This window comes from Anser brachyrhynchus (assembly GCF_964034855.1).
Source record: "Anser brachyrhynchus genome assembly, chromosome: 3".
NCBI classification, from domain to species: Eukaryota; Metazoa; Chordata; class Aves; order Anseriformes; family Anatidae; genus Anser; species Anser brachyrhynchus.
In genome coordinates this window covers 9,275,739-9,295,975 of record NC_137696.1, presented here as the reverse complement: position 1 = coordinate 9,295,975, position 20,237 = coordinate 9,275,739, and the positions used below count along the sequence as shown (strand labels likewise).

At 45.8% G+C, this 20,237-nt stretch overlaps 1 protein-coding gene across 17 annotated transcripts in view; it reads left to right on the top strand.

Moving 5' to 3' along the window:
- Window positions 1–20,237, top strand: part of CCDC85A (coiled-coil domain containing 85A) — a 231,256-nt gene that overhangs the window by 204,973 nt on the left and 6,046 nt on the right. For 14 of the 17 annotated variants that reach the window (XM_080587533.1, XM_080587518.1, XM_080587530.1 and 11 more), the window contains 2 exons: window positions 8,928–9,004; window positions 17,698–17,817. The exons of 1 other annotated variant lie outside the window; for it this stretch is intronic. In XM_080587533.1, coding sequence (XP_080443659.1) covers window positions 8,928–9,004; window positions 17,698–17,817 — 197 coding nt within the window. The remainder of the gene's footprint in view (window positions 1–8,927; window positions 9,005–17,697; window positions 17,818–20,237) is intronic. 2 more of the 17 variants (XM_080587527.1, XM_080587528.1) reach the window with 1 other exon arrangement.

The following is a 20,237-nucleotide window of genomic DNA, read 5'->3' as shown; positions in this document are numbered from 1 at the left end:
AATGTTTACAGCTCTGGCAATAAGCACAAATAGTATGTTTTTTCCTTTTCCATTCTGCAATTGAGAATCGAAGTCAGGGCTTCCAGCATCACAGAGGAACATCTCTGCAGTTAATCACTATTTACCAAATACGTGTATCTTGTATGTGTATTTGAATAGTGGTGCACCTTATCATTATAATGATGATGTCCCTCCTCATTTGCGAAGTACTGGGATATGTTTATTTCACAACCACAATATGGTGACAAAAATCTGAGGTCTCCTGTTACAAATAAAGTAAAGGCTTTCTGTAAGCATGTTGAATTCCTTCTCTCCTTTATGGCATACAGACCACATACGGACTTGGTTTTCTCAATGAAGGACCGTAATGCTTGTTGTGGGTATCTGCAAGCTGTGGGTGAGATGGCTGCGTATGGAAGAGAGAGCTTCTGTTCTGCTGCTTCAGCACTGATTGAGATCAAATGGCAGAAGCATTTTAGTTTTTATATTTTTACTTTTTCATGTAGTTTGGAGACAAAGTAAATAGTGAGAATATTGGGGATATTAGTCCCTTAGTTTACCTGGTTAATTCATGCAGCTTGACGTATTTTTGGGGTGTTTCTGCAGAACTTTGCTAGTGTAAGTTTACTTGTCATTTGGGTCATGTACTTTGATTCTGCAGTTTAGGTTGGGTGAGCTGCGATGTGGGATATGAAGGCTCTTTGTCCTTGGGTACTGGCAGAGCAGCAGTAAGAGCTGGTCTAAATTTAGTGTCTTGGCATTGTGTGTGCTGCTTCCTTCCTCTTCCTTCTCCTCTCTGACATTGGTTACAGAATTGATTTCTTCATTTGGTTGGGACAGTTATTATCCCTCCTGCGCTTGCTAAATGTAAATGCTACTCTGTCCAGCATGCTGCATTATCAAAGCCTTTGTGCCGTCCGGATTATAGTAGCACAGGAGTGGTTTAGAATGCTTAAAAGTAGGAGAAGCCACAAAAAGTTTGGTAAATGGTTATATTAGGGCTGTATAGAGCTGTTAAGAAGGAGCTTCCCAAACAGTATTGTAAGTGCTTGCATGTTTCCTGATCAGGTGTCAATTTGCAGGTCTGAGTTTGTGAGTGAGCATAAAAGGCTCCTGACCCTTTCGGCAGCTTGTCCTGTACCCGAGTCAGCAGCCTCCCAGGTAGGGGCTGTATTGGGTCCTGCCTGCTTGGATCTCCAGTCCGTGGTACCTCTCCCCTGAAGGCCAGGCCTGCTGGCAGCGCCCTGCACGGGGGAGATGCCGTTGCTGTGCTGGGCTTACACAAGGCAGCCTTACCCTTGCCAGCCTTGCCTCCCCGTCCCAACTTGCCCCATTTAAACCCATACCATTGGTTTCACTTGCACACAGAGGTGCCTCAGCGCACAGTAAGAGTTAGAGAAAAGTGTGTGTGCTGTTTGTGCAATGGCTTAGGTTCGGTGAATGTTCCTGGTTTTACTCTCTCATGGACATCATTTGAATTTGGTTTTGAGTCACGCAGATAGTAACCTGTGAAGAGGGAGTGTAGAGGTTGGACAACTGCCTCCTGACTTAAGTAGATGAGCATAAAAAGGATTCCTAGGTTTGACCTGATTTGGAATTTCTGCCGACATAGTTTTCAGTTTTGGCCTACATCACAGATCTGTAAGCGGAAGCCAATATAATTTATTAACTAGAGCTTACTGTGTCAATGCTAAAATTCTTCGCCAAGCTAACTTTTCTACATTCTATATTTCTTTGACATCTGGTGACTTGGGGCCTGAAAAATCGAGTTCTCTGCCCTCAGGAGGGTGCCCGTGAACGTCTGTGGAGAGCTGCAGGGATGCTGAGGGTCCTTCAGCGCACGTATTCAGCGCCTGGTCCTCTGTCTTTTGCCCAGACATGGCTGTTGCTGGGAAGCTTTGGATTTTCTCTCATTGTCTGTGTGCCCACCAAACCCTGCTCCTCTCCTGGTGCTGCGCTTGCAGAGCCACGGGGAGCGCGGGGGCATAGGTACAAACCCAAGCAGTTCAGAGGAGCCCACGAGGGTTTTACCGGCCGCAAACACACGAGATCGATGCGAGAGCAAGCTACCAGCCGGTGGGAAAAGTTTCAGTAATAGCATAATGGATTTGATTTTTCTCAGTTTTCATCAATAACATGGCAAATGCATTTAGCACAGGCTGAAGTGAGGCTAACAGGATATCAGGCTGGCTAGGGAGAAAAGCTTTGTCGTTGTCACCTCTAGTTTCCAAAAAAAACCAACAAACCAAGGCTAGTGTTACAGCAGACCATTAGCGTGACGGCATTATCCAGCTGTTAGCTAGAGTGCTATGGGTAGCTTTAGAGACGTTTGATGTCTGATGTTTGATGTCATTTTTAGTTGTTCCTGCAGCTGAATCCTCTGGGAGAGTTTTTCAAACTGGAGCTTTCTTGGAAATAGATTCAGCTGCAAGCTTTGTTACACCCCAAAGCTAAACATGCAACAAAACCTCCAACAAATGCAAAAATAAATCAACAAAGTTCTTAAGTGGAAGCCAATCCCTTATTTTCAGTAGCTCTGTCACAGACAGCATTTGGGTGACCTTAGGGGTGTTCCTCAGGTGACTTTGGCAGGAGCAAAGCCCCCGGTGCTACTGCAGCAGAGCAATGCCTGTGCCTGATGTGAGATATGCCTGCACCACAGCCTGCTCGGCCCTGACCTGCTGGCTACAGCCACAGGCTCTGCTGTGCCAAAGCAGCACCTAAATCCAGCCGAACGCGAACACCCCGATGGTCTGAGTCAGGCAGCGTCAAGGAATCGTTAAAGGCATGGCTAGGGCTGCCTCAAGGCAACAGGGAGTATTTGTTTTTTGCAGTAAATAGGTCATCTGTGATTAAAAGCTGCTGCAAATCAGGAAACACTACTTCCATGTGAAATCTGGGTAAAAATAGCTGGTACAGAGATATCATAATTAGCACACCTATGTATAGTGTGCCCTGAAACGGGGAAACATGGCACACATTGTCTGAGAAACAAAATGAGGTGGTGGGGTAGTACTGCGCTCTGGATGTTGAATTAGCATGTATGCGTTTTTCTGTTTGCAAGGATTCAGTTCTGAAATACCCAGTGAATGAGCTAAGCTCAGTGAGCTGTAGTTTGAATTACAGGGAGAAGTGGGGAAGGGCTGGATCCATAATCGCAGGAAGTCTCAGCTTGGCGTGGGAGAATTTCAGACAGCAGCAGTTGTGAGAAATGCAAACCTTGTCCTAGTGCTCACACTGCTATGTTCACTGGCATGAAACTTTCCTGGAGCTTCAGAAAAGTTTGCCCAGGCTGCCTTCTTTCTGTCCATGTGACAGCACTAGTCCCAATACTGCTGGGCTGCAGGGGAATTCTGCTGCTCTTTAATAAGAAGTTCTCCAGCACTTATCTTACGTAACATCCCTATTGAGTGTGCAACCACAACAGAAAATCAGAGCAGACAGGGCTAAAAATGACCTTCAGAAGTTGCCGTGTGCCAGTGCTGGAGGCTGGACGCTGTTAGTGTGGATGTGGAGCAGCTTCACCCATTGAGAAACGCAGGTGGAGGAAAGGTGAGTTAGGGTAAAGCCATTAGTGGGGTTTTTCTCACATTCAAAGTAGCTGAAAGGGGATGGATTGCAGTAATAACAAGTTTCAGTCATGAATATTAATATTGAAGTAATTAAATCAGATGACTAGGAATTATAGGACAGGGAGATACTTCACGTGTCATTGAATCTACTCCCCAGTTAGCATGGAAACCCTTTCATAAATGTACGGAGCTGTCAGTTAATCACAGGAGGGTTTAGAACAGTCCTTGCACAGCCTTGTTTTTCATCTTCCATTTGTTGAAAGATTGTTTTGTTTTCATCGCAGGATGCTGGGTGTGGATCTGAACGACCAAAACCTGATTTGATATGCAACTGCCAACACAGTGCAGGGGCAGCAACAGCAAATGACTTACTGTGTCGAAGCTGAGTCTACCTGAACCGAACCTTCATTGCCATACATCAAAGTATCCCTATACATAACATGCTAAATTCTTTGCTGAGGCAAATTGTTGGCAGTTTCACTCGTTTATACCGTGTGTGTTTAAAATATGCGTATCGGGATGTGACAGCTCTCCAGATTCTGGTGACCTCCTTTAGGAACATGAATACCAAATTAGCTGAGCCAGTTGAAGCAGAAGATGTTGACGTTAACAGAAGCGAGACGGTGTTTGCGTTCTCGTGAAATCATATTTTTTCATTTTCTGGCCATGAGGATGTAAGGACCGGCTGCTGCTTCTCCAGAGCCGCCGTCTGTCCAGCCAAGCATCTTCCATCTGCACTGGCCATAGACAAACAGCAGTGCTCCTCTCTCCCAGTACCTCCAGCCTCCAGGTATTTGGAGGATTTTCTCTGTTTCCTATGGGTTGTGTGGTTTGCTTATCCACTGTATTACCACTTGTCTCCAAAGTTAAAAGGTTCTACCCATTTTTAACATCCATGGAGCAAGTCGCTTCATGCAAACTGACAGGTTTATCCTTTAGAGTTGATCAAAAGGTCTGCGGATACCCCATGGTCAGTTGTTGTGGATCTGAAAACAGAGGCTAGAGGCAGCAATGTTTTTGGAAAAAAAAAAAAAACAACACCAAAACTGTGCTAACATGAAGATGCCCTAAGCTGGAAAAGTGAGATTGATTGATTGTGGGCCCAGCAGCTCCTTGCCCTCTCCCTTAGACCTGCCCCGAGCGCAGAGCTCGCAGCTTGGCCCCAGGGCATGCAAGTACCCGGCGCAGGAGCCACGGGGTGACAAGGACGGAGCCAGCAGAAGCTGGGGGCTTGGGCCCTGCTGCGGTCCCAGCTGTGGAGGGAATGTGCTGCTGCTCTTCTGGGTCAGTCATTGGCACGGGGAATATGGGAGAGCCGAAGCCTGCTGGCTTACCAGTTACATCAGTATGTTTTAGTGTTGCTAATAATTTGGTTTTGTCATGTACTGTTTGGTTTGTAATAGACAGAAGCAGAAGGTGGCATAATAACCATTATGCTCTTTTGTTATCTGTTGTACGCAGTTCCACATAAACAGCAGAAAAATGAACGGCTTGGTTATCCTGTCAGCTACCGAGCATGCTGCCTCGCAGCCCAGCATCACTTTCCCCAACTGGGCTATCAGGCCTACGTGATAAAAACGTGCTCACAGCATCCTTCTTCTCCTCTGCACAGATTCTATGATGGTGCCTGCCCCAGTGATGACAGTGGTGGTTTCTACTTTCCCAGTGAAAACTCTGGGCTCGTTAGGGAGCACCACGTATCTAGAGGAAAACAGGACCTTGCTTCTTCAAGTAATAGGTGTGCCATCCTAAAGGAAGCTCATTTTTTATAACATTGTGTAAGCCTGCTGTCCCAGAACTGACGGCTTATTTGGCAGCACTGGTGGTTAGTAGTAGACGCCCTGGTAAGGCAGTCTGTTTTAGCTGATAGCGTTCTGCTTCTGTAACTCGGCATACTCCACCATCTGAACGCATGAGCACTGCTCAAGGGATCAGCACTTTCTAAACACTGCCTTAATAGGGGAAAAAACAAAAGCCAACAGAATACCTAAACCCAGGGGGAAAAAAAGCATCCTTAGAAACCTAGAGTTTCGTGTGACATCCTCGACCATTCTAAAATAGCAGAGGATAATCTAGCTTAAAGAATGTTACGAATTACTTGATAGATTGAGAGCAGGCGCAGTCGCACAAAAATGGGCAAAGCCAAGGCACAAACATGCCCTTGGCAGCGTCATAAGGGTTTGATAAGATTTGACATAACCTAAAAATATCTACTGGCTTCCAGAGTGTGGCTGTCAACAGAAAAAGAAATCAGCTACGTAAATATTGATGTTCTCTAATAAGCTGTTAGAATGATGGATATGGAGAAAGGGCAGATTGTCGCTGAATTTTCCTAAAAGCAAGATATTACTGTCTGTGCAATACTTTGGAAGGAATTTTAGTTTCAGCCCTGGAATGAAGCACTGGCCAACGATCACATTTTCAGTTATACTCAGAGCATGGGAAGCTAAAGTAGGGAAGTTTGCTTGGTAGGGATCCATTCATAAGTGTGGGAATTGTTCAAAATTGCTGCTTCAGCAGAAGTGCCTAGCAAAGGGAGATGGGAAAGAGCAGAAATAATAGCCAGGAAGCCCACAGGTGGTGAAACTGGTCCTTTGGCTACTGCAGCATCATGTTTCTGTGGTCAGGTCTGGTCTAGATGTTGGCCCAAGTTAGTTGTTTGTCTGTTTTGATGAAGATGTGTTCGATCTCCACGTAGTTGACAGCTTCTGTGCCATCACTCAAAAACATAATAGTTGAGCTTTGGTGCTGTTAATACATATGATGTTCCTTGCTGCTAGTGTTGTGGGCAGAAGAAGCTCAGCACACTTGTGTGTGGAGGTGTATGTGTGGAGGTGTATCTGTAAGTATCTGCAAGCATACCTATCTATGGCTTGGTGTGCGATCTGCAAATAAGGCAGGGCTTTTGTGTACTTGCAATTCTGTGAAAACGAGCGATGTTGGATAAATCTGTTTGGGGAATGATACAACAAAAGCTTTATGACTAATGACATCAGCTAAAAATCATCTTGTTTGTGCAGGTTATGTTTCAGAGCAGCGAATGCCTGGCACTTCGTAGCACTTTATTAAATGCTTTATTGTAAAATAACATTACTGTTATGGATGTGATGCTAAGTTTCTGTACTCTTTTCCCCTTGGGAGACCTTTGTTTTCAGCTCAGATACGTATTCCTGCTGGAGCTGAAGTGTTGCTATCATCAGTTTATTCTGCTTCAGTTTTGATTGGCTTAATTGTCCCATGGAAATTTGCCTGGAATGACAATGGGAGTGGCACCAGGTAACCGTTTCCTGAATGGCAACTTTAAGATTTGCTCTTTATTGCTCCTTATTGGTGTCCAGGCTGATTAAGAATTTGGATCATATAGTCCTTCTTATAAATACTGCTAAGATGCAACATTTTTTTTTGAAACTTTGTTCTTGCCTTCACTGGTGACAGTGTTTCACTGTATTTTCAATTCCTCCATCTCTTATGTCCTTGGCTGCCTTTTCTGTTCAGTTCTTCCTCTAAGCTCATAGCATCACAGCATAAATATATTAACAGATACTGAAATATATATGCATTTAGTTTGTGTCAAGAATACTCACATAAATAAGGATTTGCTAGATCAAGCCTCTAGTAGCTGACCTAATTTTCAGTTTTAATCAGATTACAAAAGATTTCAATAAATATTTCATGTTTTAGAAGGGTTAACAAGCGAGGAGATTTTGTACCCCATCCCCAGCTGGTAAGAACTGGCACTGGGACGTTGTGACCTGACAGCAGTGTCACTTGAGGAGCAGAGAGAGACCTCAGCTCTAGACTGTCACCACACAAGTGAAGAAACAAAACTGAGGCAGACTTTGCTGAGAGCTATGTGCTGTATGAGGGCTAATAAATGGTAACAGAAAATGACAAAAACAACTAAGAGGTGCAGATGGGGACTTGTGTGAAGAGGGCTGGTGGGCACAGCTGGGAAGCTGGACTTGAGCATGAAGCCCAGGCCCGAGCTACCTTGGCAGCAGCCATGTAACCGGTGGGTTTAGAGATGGCTTGTGCCACAGAGAGCGCGTACTTCAGCCCCTCCAAAAAGGTGGCTCCACAGGAGCCATCTTCTGTGGAAAAGAGCAGCGAGAAGAGATGAGATGTGCTGGGAGCTGTTGCCTTTGCTAATGGCCCTAATAGCGAGGGAACTTCTGCAGCTCCTCCCAGAAGTGCTGCTGCTGGGAAGGAGGCGGATTTGATGGGAGGGACCCTGTCGTATGGAGTTAATTGAATAAGCTGTTCATCTTCTAAGTGCTCATCCAAACGGGGCTTAGTGGCTCTCCGGAGATGCACCCATCACCAGCTATGGAAATCCTTCTGCAGCAGAGCACACAGAGCCTCAGATTACCCCTGCCTTTTGTTATACAGTGCTTTTTTTTAATCCAGTGCCTTGCCGTGTATTAATCATTTTTGACAAATTCCTGTGTTGTTTTCCTGTTGCGTAAATTCCCATGCACTATCTGGACGTGCATATTTTAGCTTACTGCAGCCTCATAAGAGCAGTAAACGACACCTCATTTCCTGCTGCTTTAACTTTATGGGCAGGCTGGCATGGTGATTTAGGCATCGGAGGAAAGCGGTGCCCAAATTCCTCTGCCTGTTTGAACCAGATGACAGCTCTGCTCTGTGCAGCTTTGTAGCAAGGGACAGTAGTGCCCCGATAGCTGTGGATTCCACAGCATTGGTCATCAACAGTACAATTTTACTGTTTACACAGTGGTATGAGCACAAATACATCAACAGAACAGACATCTCGGAGAGGCTGAGGGGCTCCTCGGATCAGGCGTGAGTGCATGGTGGGCTGCCAGCCATGTGCAAGGAGGTAGGAGAGTCACAGCAGTGCTTCTGGACAGAGGAGAGATCTTCTCTCTTACAGGCAGCATGTGTTACTTTCTCAGGCATGTATTTCTTTTAGGTACAGCATTTTAATAGTAGAAACTCTGCATAATGCAAGAAATGCATGATAAGAAAGCTCTCAGCTGCTTCTAGGGATGGATCATGGACCTACTCTTGGGAAGAAGCAGACTAAGTGTGACTCATTTTCAAGAGGGAAATAAGGCCACTGAAGGAAACACTGAGATGATCTTTCAATACTTGTATCCAAGGGAAGTCACTCTCTGTGATGACCAAATTTCCTGATGCAGGTCAGTGAGGTTTACAGTGAACAGAGGGCAGGATTATTTACACTGCTCTCAAGAGGAGCAGAGGTGAAAATTATCAGGTATCTGAGAGGGAATCTGCTGTAAGTACGAGGCAATGCGGTGCAGGCTCTGACACCAGGATACACAAGCAGATCTATGTGGATAATACGAGTTTTTTTCTTTTTGATTTTAGAATCAACCTTGTCCTATGTTAGGCAGCTGGAGGCAAGAGTAAGACAGCTGGAGGAGGAAAATCGCATGCTGCCCCAGGTGGGTGACTTCTGCTGGTGGGAACAGTAGCTGGCAGCTAGACAGCAATGCCTGAGTCTGCGTGCTTGAGATGAAATCAGTATTACGGGTCATTTAACGTTACTGCATTTGAACACTCAGGCTGAGTGTGTGGGGAATCAAAGGCACTCACATCTTTTGTTCATCTTGCTTGTGACTGAGGGGTGTATTTATTGAAGACTGTGACAATACTTTCACTCATTTTTCTCCTTTGCAGGTGTTGATACCTTGCTAAGAAAAGTTCACTAGAAGCCACTACTTATAGTTGAAAATTAATTTAAGCGTTGAAAATTACAGTGATCAGGGCCCTTACATTCTGGTTTTATTGCAAGATCTTCTTGTTATTTGAAATATCCAGTGTTTTTTATAGTTAACCAAAATATTTTGCTGTAAAAAACAAACGTTTTAATAATAATTGAGTTATATTAGCAATATTTTGAAGAATATATTAGATACATAAAAACAAGTCTGAAATTAAATCAGATAAATAAGCAAATCTGAAGTTAAAGGTTTTCCAGGTATGTTTTTAAAAATAAAAATGTAGAAGTTCTGTAAGAGTGAATCAAAGACACTTAGAATTTTATATATATCTTTATGCATATATAACAGTGCGTATTTCTATCATATTTCATTAAGTAATCCCTAGGAAAATCCATAAAGTCTCCAAATGAAGTTGCCCACTGGAAGAAAAAAGTTGCATGTTGTTTAAATCAAACGCTAATTTAAATGAAGGTACTGGTCTGAAGAACACAAGTGCTTTTTATTGAACTTAAAGTACTGTCATATGAATGTAAAACTCAAGACAAAAGTGAAATGCAGCAAGAAGTAAAATCCACTGATTCAGATTTATTGATGTGTATCAGCCCAAATGCCAATCCATTAGGTAGATTTCAGCCGGGTTAACCAGTTCCTCCCCTTGGGCAGATTTTAAATCAAGTTTTCTTCTTGCCTGTAGTATGACAATTGGAAGGGCCTCTGTTACTCCTGTTTTGCTCTTGACTTGCTGTGCAACCACAAGCCATTTATGTAACTTCTCTGTGCCCTCATTTGTTGATCTGGAAAAGAAGGACAGAAAGAATAGCTAAGTGTCTGCTATTAACACCTATACGGTCTTCAGTTGAAAGACAAAGGCTAATCCTCAGTGATAAAGAATATTATTTTCTTGTCTAGAAAGGTGTTCAGGGCAAATGTCAACAAACTTGCATGAAAAATACCACTGAGCCTTCGTTTAGGTCTGGGACAGCAATGGGGGATAAATTGTGCAGAACGTTTCTCTGTGGGCAAAATTTTTTACAAGTGACCTCATGTTTTATTTGCCTAGGGCTTGAGGTGCTCAGGTGGAGCCCCATGAAATGTGTTACCTGATCTTGCCAGAGACTGGGACACCCATGCTGTGGATGTTGAGTTCATTGGAAACCTTAGATGGGGTGCCAAAACCAGAAAGCAGTGCTTGTGAAAATAGTGAAATAGCCCGTGAAAACTGAAACACAAAATGATTGTTGTGGGGCTTTGCAGGGGAAGAACTGGGTGGCCAAGGCTTGCAGACTGCTTTTTGGTTTAGATACACAGGTTGGAGTTTGTCTTGTTTGGTTTTGTTGGCACCAGGATCTGAGGTAGAGTGCTGAAGTTTCCTGACGTCTCCAGACACTTGTTTTGAGGAATAACAAGTGACATCGGCTCACATTGCCTAGCACACCTTACTCCCTGTTCCTCCTGAAGAAAGTCATTGCTTTGGGGAGAGGAAGGAACGCAGACATCAGGCTTATTCTGACTTGGCACTCCATTATGCCAGCATTACCTTTGCATGAGTTCCTTCTGGGGCTTTGTCATCCCTGTGACCACCACCCTTACCAGCTATCAGCTTGTTGGGCCCTGCCACGGAGGCAGGGACACGGGGTGGAAATGCAAAAGCTCCTGGCGCTGGTTCTGCTCCCCTGAATGGGACGAATGGGAGCTCATTAGGCTTCAAGCCAAACCAAGTGCTTTGACAAATCAGCTGAAAATAGGTGACGAGTTGCACAACTGGTGAAGGTTTTTGGCACAGCTCTTACTCAGTTACAGCATGGTGCCTCTAAATGTCACCGGGTAAGAGTGCCATCGGCTGTTGGCGCAGCACCAGTGGTGGCATCGAGGGGCCGCGGGAGGTGCAGGGCTGCTGGGGGGCAGCTCCTAGCCTGTGCTATGCTTTTCTTCTCTCCTCTCTGCTTTGTGTCCTTTCTTTTCCCCCCTTTCTGCTCATGTCACCCATGAAAATGCACCGGCACACTTACTTCAGGTAAACCTCTCCTTTCATCTGCACGTTGCCGTGGTTCTTTTTTACTTTATTTTGCTTTGCTTCTCTCGACCCATACACATCACTTCTCTTTTCAAAACCCCACAGAGCTCTAGTGTAAAGGTTTTATTAATATTTAGTGGCAAGAACATTTCCAGAGGAAATGGTTTTAAGTGGTGCCATCACTGTTCAAATGGGAACTCAGCTGGCTCTGGCCTACTGAAGGACTTCCTTGTCAGGGGAAGTGCAGCACCACCACTCAGCCAATATTTTAGTTTGGTCAGGTAATAGGAAGGGTATAAAATGCACATACCCACTTAAGCCTGTCAATTTGTCTTCCCATGCTACAGAGTTGTTCTGGTGATGGTTTATAGCATAGAAACATGGGTTAGCAGTTGTGAGAAGCAACAGGTGGATGTAGGTATGCTCTGTTGGTGAGGGCAGCGATTAGCTGTTCTTTTCTTCTCTTCCTTTCTTTTCCTCCCTCCCAGATAGCATATAACAAGATGTGATCCAGACCCTTTCAGTTTCTGCCCACAAATAGGGTTTTTGTGCAGGAAAACAGATCCTTTCCAAGATTTATGGTATGCAGCTGGGTCTTCTGGTGAGAATGCCAAGCCGGGAGACAAGGGGCATGGCACGCAGCTCGCGTTGGTGCTTCTCAAGCACTGGTGTGGGTAGCAGCGCGTAGAGGCAGAAGGATTTGAGTGACGTTTCAGTTCTGCTAGACGAATTTCAGGCCAGAGTAGTGCCCCCTGGCAGTAGGGCAGGAACGGCTTCTTGCAGCCCAGGGCTCTGCGGCTGCCTCGAAATGGACACGAAGCCACAGCGTTGCTGTTTTGCTGCTGACATCCAAAAAGCTGCACGATAGTATGGCCAGTGCTGCAGCCAGAGTAGAATGCGGTGCACATTGTAATGAAGATACCCAGCGATAATTAAGAAAATATGTAAGGACCAAACAATGGATTCAGATCCCAGTTACAGCTCCCTGGGCTGTGCTAGAGCTCAGTTACGTGGGCAAATAATTCCAGATAACTGAAAGCAGGAGAGTCCTTCCAGACTGCACGTGGTGCGTAGCTGCTATCCGTGCCTTACGGTGGTGGAAGTGAGATCAGGATCTGGCATCCACATGTCAATTAACTGAAGATAGTCCTGAGTTTTCTGAGGGGTAGTATTTCAGGGCTGATAAGCTCAGCTGAAACGTTATGGAAATGTGGACATCTGTCATATAATGACAGTGAATGCATTTGCAGAAGGTATTCTTGGCAAGCCACCCAGCTTAAATTGCTTCAGTTTTTATTTGTTTCATGGGAGGAGGGAGCAAGAGGTAGAGATGGAAAGTTGAGATGTTTTCCCTCTGTGAATTCCTCGTCCTTGAAATTAAGCAGTACCTTTTAATGAAGGGGAGAGGAAGTACTGCCAGGACATGGCCTCTTGAGCAAAGAAACCGTGTGGGTCAGTGGGGCTGGAGGCTGCCCACAGGATGCTGAGCGCACAGGGGAACATCTGCAGCCACGGGGCAGGTGTGGTGCAGGCTGGAGCTGAGCTGCTCTGCTCCCTTTCACGGGCACATTTCTGCCTCTGCTTCCTCTTTCTTCCTGATATGAGTCTTGGTTCTTTTCCATCTCCTTCTGTTGCATCTCCTTTTCCAGTGTTGCTTCAGGCACTTTTTCTTTTTTCTTGTTTTCCTTCCTCCGTCCTTGCTAGCCTTTTCCAGTCCTTGTGTATTTAAGTGTGAAACAGCAGGCATGACCCTTAGGCACACACTAGTTTATTTTTAAGCACTTCCAGTGCTTTCCATTTCCCTTTTTCTTCCCCCTTCTGTTATAGTATTACGTTTTATTTCAACCTACATTTCCAAATCTTTCAAAAACCTTTTTGCTGAGATCTGTATTTTTGATTTTCCCTCTGCATGGCCTGGTTTTAGCTACAAATCTAATTAGAAGTTGGGAACCGCTTGGTTAGTATTTTTGTGCATGTGTCAGATCTGTGTCATGCAGAGTCCGATGCTGGTTATCTCCTCCCTTTCATAGCGTGTAGAGTAGAGAATCCTCTAAACAAAGTGTAATTAAAACCCACTGAACTAATCATGTTATCAAATATTTGCTGAAAGTAAATCAACGGCATCCCTCCACCCTGTGCTTTCATATGATGTCATCCTCAGTTTAAATTAATAGGTCCCTTTCGGCCTGCCTTTGGCCCCTTGGCAGTCGGAGCATGCTTGGAGCATGCCATGAGGACACGTGGATTTTGGTGGCAATATGCACAAGTAGAGGTTCCTGCAGTGGTCTGAGAACAGGACTTACCACGAATAGCGACAGCATTTTAAAGCTGGGTATTGTAATTGACAGGATTGTTCCCTAGAAAAACCGTTGCTGATTTGTGTGGTGTGTTAGTCCTTCAGCAGAGCACCATGCTGCAGTTTATCACTTTTGTTTTCCCTTTCTCCTACCTGTTTGAAACGAGCTAACAAATGCAGCTTGTGGGTTTTGTTTTTCCTTTTTCTTTTTTCTTTTTTTTTGCAAGCTAATAGGGAAATTGAGGGCTGGGGAAATTGGAAAAAAGCTTCGAAAATCAGGTAGTGATTGAAGCGGCCTGGCAGTTACGCAGCAGGAAGGATATACTTCCCCAGGAAACCACTTGCGTCTGGGATAAAAGGCTGGTGGAGGACGAGGTGGCGTGTGTTTGCTGAGGTCTCCTTTGGTGCAGGAATGGAGCAGTGGATAGGGGAGCTGTGTCTTCTCCAGGCTTCATGAGGTGACTGCGTGTGTCCTTGGGGCAGATGTGGACTGTTTTTTCTCTCTTTGTCTATCCCTGCGTGCCGTGGAGAGGTGGCAAGTCAGGCAGCAAGCGGCGCGCTTCCTTCTTCCCCTCTGTCAGGGCTGGCAGATGAGCTGCCCCTCCCTCGAGCCACTCTTCGTGCTTACAGCAGTGTTGGTTCGTGACTGTCTGTATCAACAGCATGGACTGAAAATATGGTGTTCTCAACTGGCTCGAGAAGAAAGGCTCATGGTTAGTTCCCTCCATCAAAGAGTATCCTGTTCTACACAGGGGTCTTTATTCTGCCCATGACCAGGGCACAGTGCAGGGTTTGCCTCTGGCGCTATGGGAGCATGGCCTGAGCGTCCTTAGCAGTCAGTGCGAGGAGATGCTAAATTTCCATTCATCTGATTTTTTTGTAATGTGGTGTTATGGGGTTGAGTCAGATTTCCTGTGCTTTCTATTCACTAAAGAGTTGCATAGTGGCATTTGATGTTTCGTAGATCTACTTACAACAGAAAATGGATGTGCATGTTCAGTGATTGCACTTCTCTGTGGCAAAATGTACAGAGGATATTATGTGGTTTTTACCTGCTTTGGGCAATGCTTTCTGCAGCCCTATAATCTGCACACAGGACACGTTAGACTTAGAGGAAGGAGCGTACAAACCCTCCTGTAGCCTGGGCAGAAGGACCAGGCAGGGGGAGTAGGGAAGGCTGGCAGTGTAGGGTGAGCAAAAAAGTCAATTCGTTGATGTTGACCTTGTGTAGCCTTGTTTATTCAGAATGATTCAAGTTGTTTAAAGTCAATGGAGCCATGACTTGATGCTTTCTGGCTGATTCGGTCCCACTTCCACAGCTTCACTTCTTGATAATGAATGAAGAGATCTGTCCAAAACGTGTGGGCACATGGGATGCCTACTTTGAGTGGCTGAGTGCAAGTGCTGTGTGGGGTCAGAGAAGAGGAGGAAGGGAACAGGTTTCTGCTCCTGTCCTCAAGGTCCTGCTCAGGGTCCAGATGTGATCTGGGTCAGGCAGTGGTGGAGAAGGGAAACTCAGGTCAAGTTTTGCTGGAAGGATAAGCGCTGCCATACTCCCCGCTGGCAAGCAGCACCTGTGATGGATAGGTCTGAAAAGCACACTCTTTAGTCTCCTAAGGCATCTTGTTTTCAGACATCACCACATTGGCAAAGTGCCTCTTCCTCTTGTTTTGCTTCACTGCCTCAGAAACTCATAATGCAGCCAGCAGTGCTGAAATGTCTGTGGACTCAAGGGACCTCGGGAGGAACAGCAGACCCATGCTCACACTGGTGCCACATCCCGATGGAACAAGCTTCCTCCAAAGAAGGCAGAAGCTCTGCTGCCCTTGTGGGGTGGCCTCACCTGGGATGAGAAGTCCCTGAGCTGCAGGATGGGGCTTCAGTGCTGCAAAACTGGCCTTACTTCTTAAGAAAAGCTTACGTCTCTTATCAAGGACAGAAGCATGTAATCCAGAGGGCAAGTGCTAACTTTCAGTCTCCTACCAACGTGTTGAGAAAGCTGCCTGCTTAAAGCAGTGTGTGCACAACAAGTTCCCCATCCTCATGAAGGGAGACAGAAGTTTGCTGCCTGTGGCACAGAAGTGGCTGTGGAGGAGACGTGCCTGGAGGAGGTCCTGAGCTCTTGACAGCAGCACAAGTCACAGGATTTTTAGATTTTCTCAAGTTCAAGTTGCTTTAGATACACAATCTGCACTAATTTTCCCAGCGTCTTGATAGCAATATTTGTATTTTACAATTCAAAATTGCACAAAATCTTTGCTGGCCCTGGAGTCAGTAAAAAAAAAAAAAAAAAATCAGAATGCTTTGACTCATTAAGAAAACCCCAAAGCTGACTGAGGGAAATTCTCCTAAACCAGAATTGCTCCAATCTGCTTTATTACCCCTTTTCTTTCCTCTTTCATTTCCTTTCCCAAAGTATAGCATTAAGCCTGCCAAGTCACCAACAGATCTATAAATCCTTCCCAAAGAAGAGTCCTAATTCTCCCTCCGGAGATCACAGCAAATTGGTAACAGCCGCTGACGTGGAGAACTGCGGGACGATGCACTGCACGCTGCCCAGTGTGCCGGGCTGCTCAGCCCGGGCTGAGACCGCAGGGTCATGCTGCAGCCACTGCTTGCCAGGAGGGAGGCACCGCAAGACAAGTTCGTGTACCAAGGGGGGTTTCGTACTCAAGATATCTTTTCCTTGGGCTTAGCATATGTAGCATTCTATGTTTTGGATTGCTATTAGGATTTTTGAACAGGTGAGGTTCAGCCCTGCAGTCTGAGTGCAGACTAATGCTGGGGTCGAGCCTACCGCACTCAGCAGCTGCGATGTGCCCGGTGTCATGCTGCCAGCAGCACAGAGCTGCTTACAAAGTATGGGTCCTGATGAAGTCCTGCACGGCTCACATAGTTGTTTTGGACAGGGGAGACGGGATCTGTGAAATTCAGCCTCATGCCATCTCTGTTCCCTTTTTCTCCCCCATCCGCCTTCATCCTTCCTATTGTTTAGATTCTAGACACCCCCAAAAAGAGTGTGACGTGCTGTGCGCTGCTCAGCAGGGCAAGTGAGTGCGCATGGGGTCACTGATTCTGATTAGAGGCTCTTTCCACTGTCATTAGTTTCTTTCAGAAATGCATTTCTCACATGTTCCTGCAGGAATTACTGCTACATTATTTTTTAATGTTTCCTGCGGTGTTTGATTCCATAAGAAAGGAAAGTTTCCTCTCTCGCTTTGAAATGTTTGTTTTCTTATCCTTTACCTTTCTCATTTTATAAACACAATTCTGCATGGAGAGTGACAGTGAAGGATGCCCTCAGAAGAGCAGGTCAGGCTGTAAGCACCTTGGAAGCATCTGTGTGGGTTCAGGTCTCACAGTGCTGTCGGAGCTCAGTCAGGCTGTTTTTAGCATCCACCGGAGCAGGCAGCTCGCTCGGGTTACCCTGGCACTGCAGTCACTCCAGGAAATGCCTTACATCCTGTGAAGCATGAGGTGACTGAGCTGCAAGGGTTTAGGCACCTTGTGTTTATGTGGCAGTGTCCTGCAGAACCCTCCCAAGTGGTCACTGGGAAGAAAAAGCCTTTCGGGTTGTCGGAGCTTGGTACAAAACTCCAGCCCAGGTGAGGGGGGAACACTGCCCAGGGCAGCCAGAGCTGGGGAAGGAGTGTTGCCTGCTCCCGGCTCCTTCCCTGCTCAGCTGCAGCTGTGCTCGTATTGCAAACTCTGCAGCACTGTTTAAAAAGGTTCTGTGACTTTCGTTGAAATAACGACCTCCAAAATTATTGGGATGAAGTTAAACATTCTCAAAAACCTTTCTCTGGAGTCAAAATCATCTCTCTGAACCTCACAGTACTTCTGTGAGGAAGCATACCAAAATTTTATTGCTATGCCCTAATTTTCCAGATAGATGCCCTTGAGGGCCAGAGTGTTTGAGAGATGCTCAACAGTAGTGCTTGAGCTGCCTCTCGTGGATGTTGGTTACTGTGGCACAGAAAGAGGGTGACTTGGGAGTAAAACATGCCTTCAGTGCTTCTCAGCATTATAAAAAAAAAAAAAAGACATGTTTTAATTAGTTACCAACCCTTTTCTTTATTAAATAGTCTTTAATCTTTTGCGAAGGATCCCATTAAGATGCCAGGAGGGGCGGAGGGGAGTTACTGCTCAGCAAACGAGCCAGCTAGCATCAGTGGACATGGCTCAGCCTCTCAGCAGTCTGAATCAGTGGTAAATGCTCTGAAGGTAACGCCTCTCCGGTACAGTCCATGCAAAACGTCGTGTCTGTTACTCAACTTGTGTCGTACTGTCCTGGCAACATTCCTGTGGACACCACTGGGATGTTGCTGTCATAAGTGGGATTGTTTTTTCTGTTTGTCACTCATTGCATCTGTGGGCTGTGTGTTCCTCGGGGCAGGGGGCAGGCCGTCACCACGGGGGCGATGCCAGCAGTAGCTTCTCTCCGAATTACGTGCACTGACTTTGTTTGAAGATGAAAGTGGTGTTTTTCTGAATAAGCAAGTCTTTTACTTCGTCTAGGATGCGTATTTGTTCTCCAGTGAAGTACTATGGATTGCTGTAACCCATACAGAGAAAACCTTTAATGCAGAGATGAAGCCAGCATGCATGGTATATTCATAACAATAGCAGAGCTTTGGGCTGAAGACCATGCATTGTGATCCTGAGGTCTCTGTTGAAATTTCTGTGAGAGCAGCTGGGATTACTCTGAAGTCAGGGCTGGATTGCCCAGACCTATGTTGTTTTGTTAAACAGCAATTAATGCAGACACTCAGAGGGGCAAATTCACAAGTTCTTACCTATGTGAAACGTGAAACTGCTGCAATTAATGACACTAAAAAAGCTGTTCTGAGATGCAGTGGTTTAGCAGGTGATGGCAATCACTACCAGGCTGAGTTCACAGCCCAGTGCATGTGCATCAGCTGTGCCCAGGCTCCTCTGGGGAGGGATCCAAACCCCTGGCAGCCTGAGCAGGGCTCTGACATGATTGTTTTCTGGTGCTTCTCACAAGTCTTCTCACCTGTGTAATCATCATTTGCTAAACTTTAATATTCATTTGGTTAAGTGGGTGTTATTTCCCACTTGCACAGACATAGGGACATGCTGCTTACTAGGAGAACAGAGGTTTGCACTCCATCAGGGAAGAACTGGAAGGGGCATCTGTAGAAATTCGCTCTTTTTTTGGAGCTTCTTGGAGATGCACAGAAGAGCTCAGTAGTACTGCTGACTCACCTGGACATCCACTGGTGTGGATGGTGATTATCTTCGGGTAGGTGGGTGATATTGCCTTTTCCATGAAGCCTGTGGAAATAGGTTTATGTAGGTGCCCTGTGCACAAATTACAGCAATCAGATCCTTTCCTCTAACATAAAACCAGGGTGCAGGGCTTCACTGCAGCCTCCTCACCTCTGTTAATCCAGCATCTGAGCAGGGGGAGCAGCGCTGGCCTTGCCCCAGCCAGGAGAGGTGCGACCCAGCTCCCTGCTGCTGAGCAGTGCTCAGCGTCCTGCCTGCACCTCCCATGTATTTCACCTGCTGTTGCCTAGAAAAAAAAAGCCATGCCAAGTAATTTTGCCAAGAGAGCACATATATCTGTTGGGAAAAGCCTTTTGTAGTTCTCTTAAAATTCCCATTGGCAAAGGCACTTTGCTGAAGGGAACATTTAACAACATGCTCTTGACAGCCTGTAATAGCTGGTTAGTGGAAGTGAAATATTTGAACAATGGCTGATACCTTGCTTGCTGAAATGGATTGATAAGAAGTACATGGAATTTAGTTCAATATGATGTGAAATCTCAGCTTTTAGTTTGCTAGGAGGTATTTCAGCAGGCAGAAATAGATATAAATGATACTACTGTTATATTTGAAATGGAAAGTGAGCTGTCAGCTAAACAGACTGCCCGACCTGCCTGTCCTCAGCCAGCAAGGAGATCCCGCTGTTTCCCAGTGAGGCACGGGGGCTGGATCCTGCCTTTCTGGGGAATGCAGAGCTGCCACTTGCTTCAAGTAACTGAATGAGATGCATGGGGAAGAACAAGCCCAAATCAGGAGCTGAGTTTTCTTTACAAATGTCGCTGGTTAGATTCTTGGGAAAAAAAAAAGGGGGGGGCGGGAGGAGGAAGATGGTCTTTGTTACAAAACTTCAGTGTTAGTGCAGTCTCCTTACGCGCAGCAAGAAAGGTAAAATCTTAAAAGAAAAAAAACTTGCATGTAAATCTCTCATTGCTGGAAGCAAGGGTGAAAGAGCGCAAAGAACTGAACAGCCAGGCTGGTAGAGGCTCTTCTGTGACCTGATCCATCACAGAGTGCTTGAAAGAAGAAATTGCCCTGAGTCTTGCACCAGGTCTGCGACTTGGCGACCTTCCCACCCTGCCAGTGGCTGTGGGATTGTTCCCTGTGTGCCAGTGATACCGCCAGGGATGGATAAGCAGCTGTTTGGTATGGCAGGGTATGTTTCTCTCTCTTTACGAGTTGTGCACGACCAAAGTGCACGCTTGTGTGTGGGGATGTGCGTGTTGTATTCTGTGTTCTTTGCGGACCAGGGTCTGTGTTTATGGAGTGATGCCAGACGTCCTATCTGACCGCCGGAATAACCAAGGGCAAAGGCTTAGCTGCAAACCTCGCATCAGGTTTTCCTGTCCTGCGTT